We start from the raw sequence: 14,278 nt of genomic DNA, 5'->3' as shown, positions 1-14,278 counted from the left end.
CCCAAAGAGAAAAAAATCCATAGGTACGTTGGAACCCAGGATGTGCCGTTTCTACAGATTCCACTGGCATCCCCCAAAGGTGACAGTGAAACCACAAGCAGGCCTCTCCCCTGTGGGTGTCACACCTGCCTTCCTCAAAGGCAGCTCTGTAAGGCTCGGCTGCATCCAGATGGGCCTGAGCCAACGTCAGGAGCATGTGAAATGGACAGAACACAGGCACGAGCTAGCCAAGGTCTGTCACCACCTTCCCAACTGGGGTTTCAGCACCTGAGACAAACAACACATTTGGAACACCTGCTTTCCACCTGGGTGCAAGTCCTGAGCTGTAGGCCACCTCCTGTCGAAGATTCAAACTTGCAGACAGTGTCCGAGGCTAATCCGAAAGTCACCCGGAATGTGAGGGTCACAGAGTGTCATCACGTTTCCATGGCAACAGTCACACCTCAGCCAGCAGTGATGCTACCTATAAACACTTTCCACCAAGTAGCCAGATTGGGTGAAAGGTGGACAAGAAGGGTGGAGCGTGGGTCCCGTGTTAGGAGACCTCCACCAGAAAGCGCAGTCTTGACGTACCATGCATTGGGGTGGATTTGCGTATGGTAGGCATTAACACACACTAATGGCAAATGTTAGTCAGGATCAAGGGATGCTACCAAAAAGGAAAATTTAATCTTTCTGCCATACCACTTGGGATGAATATTTTGTAATATGTCCATGAACCATTATATAATCTAGACAGTGTTTCTGAGAATAAATGAAAGGTAATTAAACAGTTCCCCAAATGGCTTGTGATTTAATTTTCAGACTCTAGCCTAGAAAACCGCTGGAAATAAGCCACAAAGCTGTACATGGTAGAAACTAGCAAGGAGGCGAAAACCTAGTGGTTCACCATTTTTTGGTTTTCACTACTGAAATCCCTTAACCCAAGTGACTTTCTGAAAATAAACTAAGTAACTCTCCCAAGAGTACCAAGTATTGAACTTTTCATATATCAGCTTATAATATCTAATATCACAGAGGAACTTCAAGGAATTGTCTTCCTCATCCCCAAATTCCCCATCTGGACCAAATGCCTTTCTCTTCTTTTCTCTTCCTTGCTCTCACCTGTCAATCATGTTCACAGCTGAAATTTGATTTCACTCCCACCAGTAACCTTATATGAAATATTACCAGAAGGGTCAGGACCAGTGTGAACCTTGCTTTTAAAGTTCATTAACTCTTTGTTCAAAACGGATGGTTTCAATGTCACAAAACCTGCATAGTGGTCCTTGATCATCATATTTAACAGACCATCTTCAAATTGCAATTATAAAGACAAGGACAAGAGAGGAATAAAGTATCAGAACTGCATGCATTCACACGGACACATCAGTAAACCTCAAAGGTAAACATGGAGTTACAACCCATGTATGGGAACTATTAAAGGAAAAGTTAATTTTGCATAAGGTTAGCAAAGAAACCATATTCCATATTCACAATCCAGTTATTTAGTGAGACTCTCAACATAGCAGCATGTACTTGTAAGTAATCAGATACTATTTTTGAATAGAGAGAAAAATGAGTTCTGTTTTTCCAAAGCTCTCCATTCGCCGGATCCTTAAAGTGCCTCTTTTGCAACGAGTAGCAATTTGACAGTGTGACTTTTGCCCCCCTCAGTTTCACTAGGAACCAAAAAAAAAAAAATGTATTTCATGCAAATTTCTCAGCAAGCAAAATTTTTAATAAAAAAAATCAAACTCTGTGCCATTAGCCAATGAGAGGTAACAAGAATACATAAAACTATGACACTAAATAATTATTGGTGTGAGAGTGTTGGGCTACCTCTCCAAACGAAGAGGGTTTATAATTAAATTCATGCTGGGATACTTGTAATTGAAAACCCATTCAAATAGCTCGATTTCATTTTTTTAGTAGATGAAAATCAGATTTCTGCCTCCCCTTTGTTTTCTCCCCTCCCCTTCTGTCTCCAATTGAAGTGGGGAGTGGTTCCAGAGACACATTTGGATGCAGAAGGAAGGTCACACTGTGCTTTGAAATTATACTAAATTTTCAGATTGTGAGTATGGACCAAATTATAAGCGACCGTAAATTTGGAATATTTGCTAGGCCCAGGTAGAACCACCCAAGGGCAATGGATACCAGTTGCACGATTCATCCAAATGGCCTGACATTCACTTTTTTCAGTGTTGACACACTATGTGGGAGAAAGCCAAAGATTTGAGATCTACTCAGACTGAATTACTCTGTAAGTGACATCGATGAAATGAAATAAATACAGACAATGAATGCATGCTGGTTTTCACATATATTGCTGGTGATGTTCCTCTGCAGCACCTAGTATCACATTGTATGTTGTGTGTGAAATCCGAATACTGAAACCATTCCAAACAGGAACTGTTCACACCCAAAGAATGAGCAGCTTTGCCTGCTTGCTGGCTACCTCTCCTCTCACAGCAAACTCACTAACACAAGCGCATGCAAATCAAAAATCAAGATGTACCTCTTTGACTTCAGGCAACTGGACTTTTCACATCACTGATGTAGAGGACTCCCTTGGGTACCTGATTTAGCAAATATATTAAAATAAACAAAGGGTAATTAATAACCATGAAGAATGTTTCAAGGACAGTTCGTTAACGGCAGCCTAACTATGATAAGGGCAGAGTTGGACTAAAAGAAGAGTGATTTAGTTCCACTTGCTTCTGCCTGGTGGCCTCAGCCCAGCCAGGTCAGAGGAGGGGTTGGCATGGAAGGGCATGGCTTACAATGCCTGTGACTGCCTCTGAACTCTGGCTCCCCCACTGGGAGGCTGAGCTAGCCATGAACCCACTGGCCTGGCAGTCTGGGTCAGTATTGAAGCTGTTTGCAGTTCAAAGGGACCCAAGAGATTCTGGGTTTGCTGTGGGGAGGAGTCAATCATTTCTGATGGGCTTCTCATTCACAAGTGACTGCTGATGGCCCATCCATCCCTCTGAGGACCCCCAGTCCAGCTTTGGCAGGCAGTGAACTAGGACACATTCTCTTCCATTTTCTACCCCCTCCTCTGTCGCTCTGGTCTCTTCTGCTAACACTGCTGACCTTAACTGCAAATGTTCTCTTAACAAATAGAACCATTGAGATACTACCCCTTTATTTATTAACTACTTCTCTGTTTAAATTCCTAGCAGGGAGTACTTAGAATGGCGATACCAAAATGAGGTTGCTTGAAAAAAAAAAAAAAAAAAAAAGACTTTTGACTTGACAATGAATAACAAAACACAGTAATTCAAAGTAGTTAGCTTTCTATGGTTCAAAAAACCCTATTGCCATTAGCTGTACTAATATAAGTGGCAAAATAATGATCATTTACTGTACAGAGCCCAATATTTTCCAGACAGCAGTTTCATAACAAAGCGGACCTGTCATTGCTTCCTATAGTTAGTCACACCATACAAATTCAGACTGTCAAAATATATTTAAAATCTAATTTAAAAATTCAACACAGTTACAGCAAATCTGTGTATAATAGCTACAACAAACTAGTAAGTCAATCTAATTTTTTCCAACAAGGATAGTCAGTTATTTTTCTTTAATCCCCCATGTTTTATTTGGAGTACCTTACCACTGGTGTGAACAGATAGACTATAGTCATTCACATGCTGTCTGCAGGCAGCTATAGCTGAACACATTGTCTATCTTCACCAAAATTGTCATTCACTGTAACTGTCTAATTCTTTCAAATGCTCTTTACCTAAATAGTAAGACAATGCCCCAAATGTTTGGATAACAAATCTGACCCCATGTATCTGCCAGAACTGCCCCAAATACATTATGTGCCTGCATTTCTATTTCATGGTACAAATATTTTTAGACCCTTAAGGTACAAATATCTTTTTCATGTATTAATCATTTGTCAAATATATTATTTTTTTGAAAAGGAGGGTAGAAAAGAAACAAGATACATACTAAAATTATAAAATTCCAACTTGTATCAGTAATATAAATTGGTCTCCATTTGAAGTTCAAATACTTAACCTCTAAAACAATGAAAATAGAAACTTGCCATTTATGATGATTTCTTAAAGATATCCAGAAACAACAGATTCTTTCAGAAATACAAGTGAATAGAGTTTAAAAGCTTAAGAAATTTTGGAGAAAACATTGCTGTGGTTCCTTTGGGGCATTGCAAACATCTGTTAAGCTCCGGCAAGGAATATTTACATGAGATCATATACTTGTGAGGCATTTTTCAATTTTAGAAAAATATTACAAAGCAATAATTGAACATAGTCTTGCAAAATGCCCCCTTTTCCTTCCTGACCATATCATTGATAGTCTCCGTTATTTTTGGAGAAAAAGAATCAGCCTCATTAAATGCAATATTTGGCTTCTTGCCTGAAATCTCATAAAGTAGATGTCCTTTTTAGATCATCGGTGTCACTTTCCTCAAGATGACCTCTACTCTCCAGCTACCTGGGGAACCCATCCAGTTATCAAGGCATTTACTTTCAAAAGCCAGAATGGGGAGGGGGGATCTGTTTGCACACCTGATCAGAGTCCAAAAGCCATTGTGGTTTCTCTGTTCTCAGTACCTTTGCCCAGACCAGTCACTGGGGAAGGGGTGAGGGCAAAGGGGTCTTGCCTGGGAGTGAGAGGAGATTTTTCGAGTTGGACCACGATGGTGTAATCTAAGCCAGATGTCTGACAGCACAGAGCCTGCTACACTAACCGCGGAAGAATATTTTTTAAAGAGCCTAAGAGTGTGTACTTATACTGTAAGGGAGGTTTCAGAAGGGCTAAATATCTTCACAGTAGTGAATTAGCACCGACAGTGTATCCTGAAATGTGTCACTGACCCTCAGCCTGGGTCTCCACACCACTCCAAGTCATGTAAAGTCTGCGAAGTGAGCTGATCTGTCTTTTACATGAGAAGGTTGTTCTAAGACAGAGACTTCGGATCAAGTTCTTATGTCTACCAATGGACAGAGTAGACCCATTAACTCTGCCCTATGATCACTTTAGCTTCAAAAATAGAAACTGCGGGTTTATCTTTGAATAGCTTCCCCCGCTGCAATGTTACTTTAAATGAGTCCATAGATGAAATAAATACATAAATGGCAGATGAAAAATATGTTGAATTCATTGCCTGAAAATGAAATGTAACAAATATCCCCATTTAATAAATTCAATCTCAAAATGATTGCCCCAGGTTTTTTTTTTTTTTTTCTCCTGTGCTATCAAAAAGGATTTTAAAACAGTCTGGCCCTGTAAAAATGTTTCAGATATGTACATAATTGTTTTAATTTCAATATATTTATCTGCACATTAATAAATCCTCTAAGAAAAAGGGAGAAAGGAAAGAGGAGATTTATGTATGAAGACCCAACGGGACTTTCCTAGTTTAACCACGGACCCAAACCCAGGGTCGCTCTGAGAAGGCCGCCCTACGTAAAAATGAGCCTTCTTGAAATTAGGAGTTTCAAAGTTTGTTCTCTGGAGACAGTTTCCGCATGCCTAGAAATATCTGGAACCTCTTCCTGGCCCTGATGGAAGAATCCTAATAAAGTTTGCGTCACTGGTTTTGTTGTATAATGTACATCAAACTATACACCAAGGGAAACCCAAACCACATCGAGATTTCCATGAAGATTTTAAACTTGCTATCTTTATTTCCCTCGTCCTCTTTTTCCTCCTGCTTCTGTCTCTCACCAAAGCGAGGAAGGAGAGGGGGAGAGATCTGGAAAATGGGCCGGAAAATTAATGAGTAAAAATCAAATGATCTGGAACCAATGGTTTTATTTACAGAAGGTTCCGGGGCTCTCGAGGGTGGGGCGGGGGTCTCCAGGTGAAGGGCAGAGCCTTCGCCGCCGACCCCCGCTCCCTCCCTCCGTGCGCCCACCTAGGAGCGCAGCAAGGCAGGTAGTTCTGCGAGCCCCGACGCTCGGCTCAGGCCAGCGCGGTCCTCTCGGAAAATTTAAGCCAAATTCCTTTAGAGATTCGAGCCCCCGGCCGCGGCGCAGGGAGCGGCGCGGGCTCTGGGGGGCGCTGACTGGGGCCCCCTTCCGTGCCTCCCTGTGCCAGGCTGCGCCTTGGGCGTCTCGGCCCGGCGCTACGCTACCGTCCCCAATCGCACCCGCCTCCCTGGGCTCCGCCTTGGTCCTGGAGCTGTTGACGGCACCCAGGGACTTCCTGGTGACCTCAGGCGGTTGCCGGCCCTGGCCTGCCATCCTGGCTCCAGTCGGTGCGCACCTGCTGCGCACCCGTCAGAGGACTCCAGAGGGAGGCCAGTGCACAGGCCCCGGCTCAGCTCAGGCCACGGGAGCGGGGCAGCAGGGTTTAGGGCGACTGGGCCCTGTGGAGCAGGTGTACGAAGGACCTGGGGCCAGGGGAACTCTGTGGGGTAGGGGTTGTGCGTGGAAACTGGGAGGGGGCTTAATCTCAGCATCCTTCCCGACTTCCCTTTCACCCCAGCTTTTAAGAACTGAGTTAAACATTCTGGAACCACCCCCAGCTCTTCTCCCAGAGCAGCTCCCCAGACATGGCCCCATCCCTGCCTTTGCCTCCATTTAAACTGTGGCAGGAGTGACTTATGTGATCCAAGGTCTCAACTTGGGCGACTGCTTCCTGACTTGAGGGCAGGGCCCCTTAGGCCCTCTTATGGCCTTGAGTGACCAGGCATGCCTGAAAGGGGTGTTGAAATCATGAGGTGGACACCGGGATAGAACAGGGCCCCAAACCCTGGAGCTAGAGACCTCACTATTTTTATCGATCTGTGGGAAGTTCAGTGCCTGTCAGCAGCTTCTCAGTCACCCTGAAAACAGATCCTTCCTGGCGAGAAGAGGGGACCCTGAGAATGACCTGAGCAGTGTCCTGGTGATGGGGGGTCATAAGCCAAGGTTGGCCTCTGTCAGCAATACCTTCCCCAGCCCCTACACAGGGTTTCTCCCTCCCCAATTCTCCCTGGGCCTAGTTTGGGGCAGCCTGTAGTCCTGGAGGCCTCAGACCTGTTTCTTTTCTGGTGAAGCCTCCAAAGGAGGTCAGAAACCCACTTCAGCGGGCCTCCAAAAGTGGATGTGGTCACATCGAACCAGGGCAAATATTGGTTGCAAGAAGAGAACCGACCCCCTGTCATGACTTTTTAGAACGGGGTTCCCTTTACGACCATCTTGTGGGGATAGAGGTTTCCGCTCTTCCCTGCCTAGTTCTGTCAGGTTTCCTGGCCTCTTCTGTTCTGCGACTGAAAGAACCAACCACAAGGAAAAACCACTCTTTGGAATCTGAACTTGGAAACAGGCAATATTGAGAATCAGAATATTTAAAATAGAGAAAGTCAGAAGTGAAATCCCGGGTGTGTGGGCTGGAGGTAGGGGCAGCCGGGGGAGTGGGGTGAACAACGAGAACCATTTCTCTTCTCCCCTCTTTGTCCCAAAACTCTGGCTGTCGCCAGCCTTCCCTCTTCCTCTTTCCTTGAATTAATGCCCCTTCCTAATCGTAGCTAAAGATCCAAGATGAATCTACACAGAAGGGAGGAATGTGATGTTGCAATCCAAAGACCCAATTATAGGGGGAAATTGTTATTTAACAGAAAGAAAGGACAAGAAAATGAATCGTGTGGAATAAGTGAAGAGGTGCTCCGTAGATGATTCTGATTTGAGTAAGAAACTCTGCATTCCGGTCAGAGCCTCTGTGGAAATGTTTTGGGAGTTTCTTAAAACTGTCCAACTCTGATGCAAATTCATAGATCTGATTTCTGTGTGCTGTTGATGTGCGCTTTCTATCTCAGCCTCCTTCGGCTGGGGAGAATTATGCAAAACACCCAGAGGGCTTTCAAATTTAAACAATAAAAAACTGTCACGATGTCATAAAACCTAGTGCAGGGACCAAACAAATATTGGCATTACACGTCTGCCCAGTACCACCAAGTCACACATTGGTGCGTTTTAAGTGCCCAGAAGTTAAGACATCAATGATTTCCTTCAAGTGCTGTATTTGGATTTGGTTCCCCAAATTGTTTCCCAGAAGGAAATGTCGGTGTGTTCATTTTTAAAGAAATAGTGGAGCCTTGTTAGCATTGGGCCTCTCTGACTTTGGCCACTGAGCAAGTGAAATTCACAGGGCTTCTCTCTTCCTGGGATTCCTGCCTTCGAGCCCTACTTTCTCTCTCTTCCCTCCTTTTTCACCTCCGACAGAGGGTGCAGGGAACAGGAACCAAGGCTTTGCTATGCCTTGGTGCAGAGGTATTTGATTTTTTCATTTGTTTGGTTGTTTTGTTTTGTTTCTCTCTAAAGGATAAAGATGCTCCCAATTTGTGGCAGGACTGTACTTCTTTATGCCCCAACAATCATGAGACAGCCTGGGAGACTGAACTCCTCTCCCCCTGTCCCCTGCCCCGTTACTGAAAAACTGCCACACAGTGCTGGGTTTGTTCAGGAGCTGGGGTGGAGCCATGCCTGCAGAGAATTCCCCTTTTCTGGGGCTGTTTGATGTCTGGATTTTGAAAATTTATATCAAAAGTGAGAAAAGCAAGACTCTGGGAAGGTGGGTTAAGGCTCTGTTTTTAAACAAATGCAAAAGCAAGCAAATCCTGATGCTGAGGGCCGGACCTTGGGCCACCCCTTTTATGGCCACTGTGTACCCCTGCCCTGACTTGAGACATCTTTGAGATTGAGGGAGGGCTGAGAGTGAAAGCAAACTTCAGGGTTTCTCTTATTTTCCTCACAACGGGAAGGAAGGCACAGACCACAGATTATTCCTCCGGCATCCTGAGGAATAATCTGCAGTAGTGGCAGTGACAGACTAACCCTGCAGAAGAAAACTTCCCTTTCAAAAGTCCCCAAGCCAAAAAGCAAAACAAAACAGAAAACTAAGACCTTCCTTTCAAGAAAGGGACTAAACCATTTAAAAAAAAAAAAAAAAATCAAAGGAAAATGAATCACAGTAGGGAGGCTTGCAAATCAACAATCCAAAGCTGGCCCCATTGACTTCCTATCCCTCTGCCTGAAGGTTTATTGGAGAGCTCAGGCCCCAGAGCTGGGGAGTGTGATTTTTTGGCACAGGCGTCAAATGGCTGAAGGTTGTCACTCATGTATTTTTGTCTTCCATTCTATCTCAGTTCGTCTTTAACTACCAGTAGGCCAAAAAAATCAAAATAAAAAATAAAAAGTAAAAAAAAAATGAAAGATGCAATCAGACTTTTAAATATATTGATTGACCCAGGATACTGCGGGACTGCATTCTATCAGCCAAGAGCAGGGGAATATGGAAGAGAGTTTGCCTAGACCAGAATCTTCCCTGCATACCATACCCACAGCTTCGGAGCATGTCTTAAGTAACTTCAGTTATTTAGACGGGGAACGGCTGGGAACGTGGCTACCGAGACAGCTGTGCACCATGCTTACGAGGGTGGCCACCATTCTCCCTCTTCCCTCTGCTTTTAGCAGTAAAGCTAGTGGTTTGGTGAGGGGAGGATCTATTTAAGAACAGAAGAATCTCGAACTGATGCTACTAAATAAAAATGACTAAGGTAAAGGTTCTAGGGAGAAAAGATCAGTGCATTAGCACCGAGTGTTCAGTAGTAAATAGAAATCTCCCATCCGGGCAGTGTGTGTTCAAAGGAGGCCCAGGTGGTTACAGAGTTGAGACAGGGAGGAAATGAGGTCTACAGTGCAGATTTATCTGCTGGACAGAAGGAGGACCTTTGCCTATCTGATGCCAATATATTAATGTGTCAGATACATTGTAAAAAATTATGAGATGATTTTTGAAAAAGGAAACATGCAGAAAGCTGGGAAATTAAAAGATGGTGAGTTTTGTATTGAGGAACAGAAAGGAAGGGGTGCGAAAGCACACAGAGGGTGTGTGTGTAGCTAAGTTTGTATTTGGCCACACGTTGCTTTCATTTACAGCTATGTCTGGTAAATGAATACGTTCGTCATCTTAGGACATGCAGTGCTACTCAGGGCCCGGGAGAGAACCAGGTGCCCGCTCCTCTGATGGTTTTGCCCGTGGTGGCATCTGTTTAGAGAGGGGAGTCTAATATGAATATTTTTCTTCTTAGTAAAATTCTCTGCCAGGGAAACAATGTAGCATGAAAATTGATTGTTTAGAATGTGCACATCTGCATATGCCTTAAAAAAGCTAGCTGTTACCCCCTTGGCAAACTTTTCTTCATGTACATTTGTAATTTCAGTGGATTTTTTAAAATTAATATTCCAGGTTGAAAACGATCACACCTGTTCCGTTGCGTGCATGATAAATCGAAAAGCATGCATGCCCTTTCTATGGGTCCAAGCCTGAGACCCTCAGACAAGAGGCATAGTTAATTCTTCATTAGTGCAAAGGTCGTACATTTAACAACCTTTTTTTCTAATACAATTTTTCTTGAAAAAAGGAGATTAACTGGAAGTCAGGGGTAAGTTGTTCTCCAAAACTGCAAATTAATAATAATTTTTTAAATGTACAGCTCTCACATAAAATTTTGTTTTGTGAACACAATGGTAAATATATGTTGCTGGGGCTTCCAAAATGTGGTGTATCCCACTGATGTTTCCAACTTGCGAGTGGACTCAGTTCTGTAATTGGAATGAAAGGAATTTTAACACTATTTAGACAAAGACTCAAATGTAGCGTAAAGGGAAAAGTTGGATTTCTTTATGTGATTTTGTCTTTCTTTCTTTTTTTAAAATTTATAAACGTCTTTGTAATGAAGGGCACCTAGGCAGGATTTAGGAGCTCTTTATATATATAAAAAATTGTGTTTGCCTCTCACTGTCTTTCAAAATTTTTAGTAATCATTACCTCCAAAAATGCCTTTCACCGTGAGTTAACCTTCTCTTACAGCCAAACGCCCAAGACTCACTTACCAGCACTCCTTTCACTTTCTAATGTCTGGGGGCCCAAACAGACTTATATTGAATCTGCCTTATAGATTTCTATCAAATTCCTTAATTATTGCAGAACTACATTTTTCCCCCCAAACCAGGTCTCGCTTTTCATGAACAAACTGCATTCAGTGTGTTCTGAATGTCAGTCTTGATCTGGGATTGTGTTTACCTAAAATCTCCCATCGGATGCTGAGCTTTTTTGTAAAAGTGACATGTCTATTTCTGCATCTTCAGAGGGAGGGTGAGAAATAAAAATCCCCCAAGTTGAGGACAGTTAACTCCCAGCACAGGAGTGTAGCTTTGCTACTAAGACTTTTGTTAAGCACAATTAAGTGAGGATTCAGGAACCGAATCCAAACTGGCACAGAAAGGAAGGTAAAAATGTGGAGGGTAAGCAGTGTCTTCGTGTCCTATGAAAGAGAGACAGGAAGCCCTGTGATCAAAGTGGCCAGCACTCTCCAGCGCCAAGCACAACCTGTTTTCTTCAAAATAAGGCCTTCGTTGGGAGTTGCAATATTATCTATCTCTTTTTTTCTTTTTAAGAATTGAAAACAAAACAAAACATAAAAACAAAAGTCATCGTGTTTGGCTATATTTTTTAAACAGTGCCTCTTTGTCTAACATTCTGTTAGCTTCTTGGGGAAGTTGACCAAGAGTGCAAACTGCATGAATTTGTAACATTAGTTGCATGGATTTGTGTCAATTTAAAATAGGTCAACGCTTAGGATTTCTACTAGGGAAGGGTAGCCAAAATCTTTCCGAATGATCTTCAAGTTAGCCCCCATAAACTGTCTGTTTTGGGGTAAATACTAATAAATTAAAGTATACCCTTCTTTCCATGAAGGCATTATTTCCTGCATATATTTCTGGCGCTAACGTGATGAGAAATCATTACCAGCTTGTCTAAGTGCAGGCTCTCCACTGAACAGTTACTGTGAAATATGATTTGATAACACAGTTTAAACCAGATATGAAGTGGGAGGTATAGAAGGAAGGGGTGGATTTGCTTTTTTCCTATTTAAGAGAAATGACCTTCAAAAGTTAAAAAAAAAAAAAAAAAAAAAAAAAGCAAAACAAAACACACTTTGATTTGTCCAAAGTGTTTATGTCCAATCTCGTCAGGCCTTGCTAACAAGAAAGTCATGGTATATAAGGAAAGAAGGAAAAATAATCAATTTTAGCCAAAAGACGACAAGAATTATTTATCTTTACTATGATTCACATATGTGCCTCACTTCTGATAGGCCCGTTTGCTAGTTGCACTTTCTCTAGACGGCTGTGCCCCTGGGTTCAGAAAGCTACTCTACCGTTTTGTTTTCCTTTCTTTCTTTTCCTTCTTTCTTTCATTTTTTTTTCCACCAAAGAACAATGATAGTTCAACTCATTTGAAAACTGAAAACTTTGGGGAGTAAAAAATAGAGGTCATAATTTACGTCTCTATTAAATATTCCTAATTCTTCTCTGGGGCCAGCTCCTCAGCCTGTAACTTCATCCTGAATGACTCTCTCCCTGTTCCTCCTCCTCCTCCTTCCTCTGGAGAAAAGGATGCATTTTACACTTCTTACAGGATTGTTGGGCCCAGTTAAACTGTACACTAATAAACTGAGTACAGAATCAAAAAAAAAATGCAGTTTATTATTGTAGATTATTCTTTCTCTTGATATAACCAGAATTGAAAATGAAAGGAAAGCACATAGGAACATCACGCATGGTTAGTTAGTAACTCAAGATATAAAACAATTTTGCACAGCAAAATATGTAAAAGAAAAGTAACTGACAAGATTTTTTTATATTTATTGTGGTAAGATTTACTTTTCATTTTTTTTTAAAGACAGGATGTCAGTCCCTGAAAATAACATTTACTGATTATTGCCTTTAAAACTGTGGATTTTTTTTTAAGTTACAGAAAATCCAGTTCTGCACCACAATACAACTGTAAAAAAATCTGCATCATCTTAAAACTGTGCAGTAATGCCATTTTTATAACTGCATAAATTTTATTAGCGTTCTAAACAGTTTTGCAATTTTTTTGTATTATATGCTTGCAGGTTATATCTTAGTGCAATTCAGTCCCAAATACTTTAATTTTGAAAAAAAAAAAAAAACATACATTTTGAATGTAAAATTCCCCTACAGATATAAACAGGGGTGTTTCCCCTTTTAATACTTTGGTTTTCAATACAGTCAGTGGTATAGCAAAAACTACACATACCCAACTTATATTTAAGTTGCAAGCACATGCTGTATAAGCTACTTTTTTTAAACAGTCCCCTTGCAAACTCTACCCCCCTTAACATCACAACAGTAAACAATTTAGTGCATCAATCTTTTAAAAAATCTACAGCTACACAGACCTAACTCTTTCAAATTTATCTATAACATTCCTTTATCTGTAGCATACATTTTAACTGGGCTAACAGATTATAAAAACTAGAATTAAATTATATACTAGAAACTCATAGCATTCCACATTTGACAATGACCAAAAGCCAAAAAAAGGAAATAATAATAATAATAATAAAATAAAACAAACCAAAAAATAATGGGGCAGATTTCTTTTTTTTAAAAAATAAAATTTAGACTGCTTTCGGCAACAGCACAATTTAAGTCCCCAAAGGGGGGGCATCATTCTTATGAAAAAGAAAACATTATTAAGTGTTCCTTAATGTTTGCCATGATCAATTGGGAACCCATTCTGGTGTCTTTGACAAGGAATGCCTTCAGTGCATATACAGTGGGAGGCTGAAGTTCTGAGTAACTCAAAGCTGGAGCAGATGCAAACTTTCATGGGAAGAAGGCTCTAGGCTTGCACTTTTTTGTTCTGAACTCAAAAAAGTCATGAGGCAATAAAAACAAAAGTATGAATGCCATGCTCTAAGTCTTCGAATGTCCATTTCCAAGCCAAAAGGAAAAAAAAAAAAGAAAAAAAAAATAATTATACCATACATGTCCAGCATGCAGGCTTTTTTTTTTTATTAATATATTGTCTCTTTTTCCATAAAGTCTTTGAAACAGTTATAGTTCATTGTTGCTAAGACAAAGTAGCAAGCATAATAATGCATGAGATGAGAATGAGTTTTTTAATGGCAGACTAAACTCTCAGGTTTGGCATCAGAAGGCCAAAACTCACAAGTCACACCCAGGTTGATGCAGGCTTGATTGTGGCAGGTTCATGAGGTTATTTTTCCTCTATTTTAGCATAACAATGCTAAAAACCCCAGATGGAACTCAGCACGCTGCAAGTCTATAACATTTCACATTTTTTTTTTTTCTTTGCAAGCTCAATCTCACATGAAGAACTCAGGAGGAGGAAAAAAAAAACTTTGCGTTTTTTTCTTTTATCTCAGAGGAGGAGATGGGTGGAGGGGGGTGAGGGTGGAGGTTGGGCAACACAGCAAGCTCCATAAAGTAAAATT

The 14,278-nt window shown here is 41.5% G+C and overlaps 1 protein-coding gene across 6 annotated transcripts in view; it reads right to left on the bottom strand.

Annotated features, from left to right (window-relative positions):
• The window catches only part of Maf (MAF bZIP transcription factor), a 311,104-nt gene that overhangs the window by 293,684 nt on the left and 3,142 nt on the right, over positions 1-14,278 (bottom strand). For 4 of the 6 annotated variants that reach the window (XM_047527381.1, XM_047527383.1, XM_047527382.1 and 1 more), the window contains exon 2: positions 2,501-2,561. The exons of the other annotated variants lie outside the window; for them this stretch is intronic. In XM_047527381.1, coding sequence (XP_047383337.1) covers positions 2,528-2,561 — 34 coding nt within the window. In that variant the 3' untranslated portion in view covers positions 2,501-2,527. The remainder of the gene's footprint in view (positions 1-2,500; positions 2,562-14,278) is intronic. 6 annotated transcript variants of the gene reach the window in all.

This window comes from Sciurus carolinensis, chromosome 16 (assembly GCF_902686445.1).
Source record: "Sciurus carolinensis chromosome 16, mSciCar1.2, whole genome shotgun sequence".
NCBI lineage: Eukaryota > Metazoa > Chordata > Mammalia > Rodentia > Sciuridae > Sciurus > Sciurus carolinensis.
The sequence above is the reverse complement of the archived record's forward strand: the minus strand, read 5'-3'. Positions and strand labels throughout refer to the sequence as shown.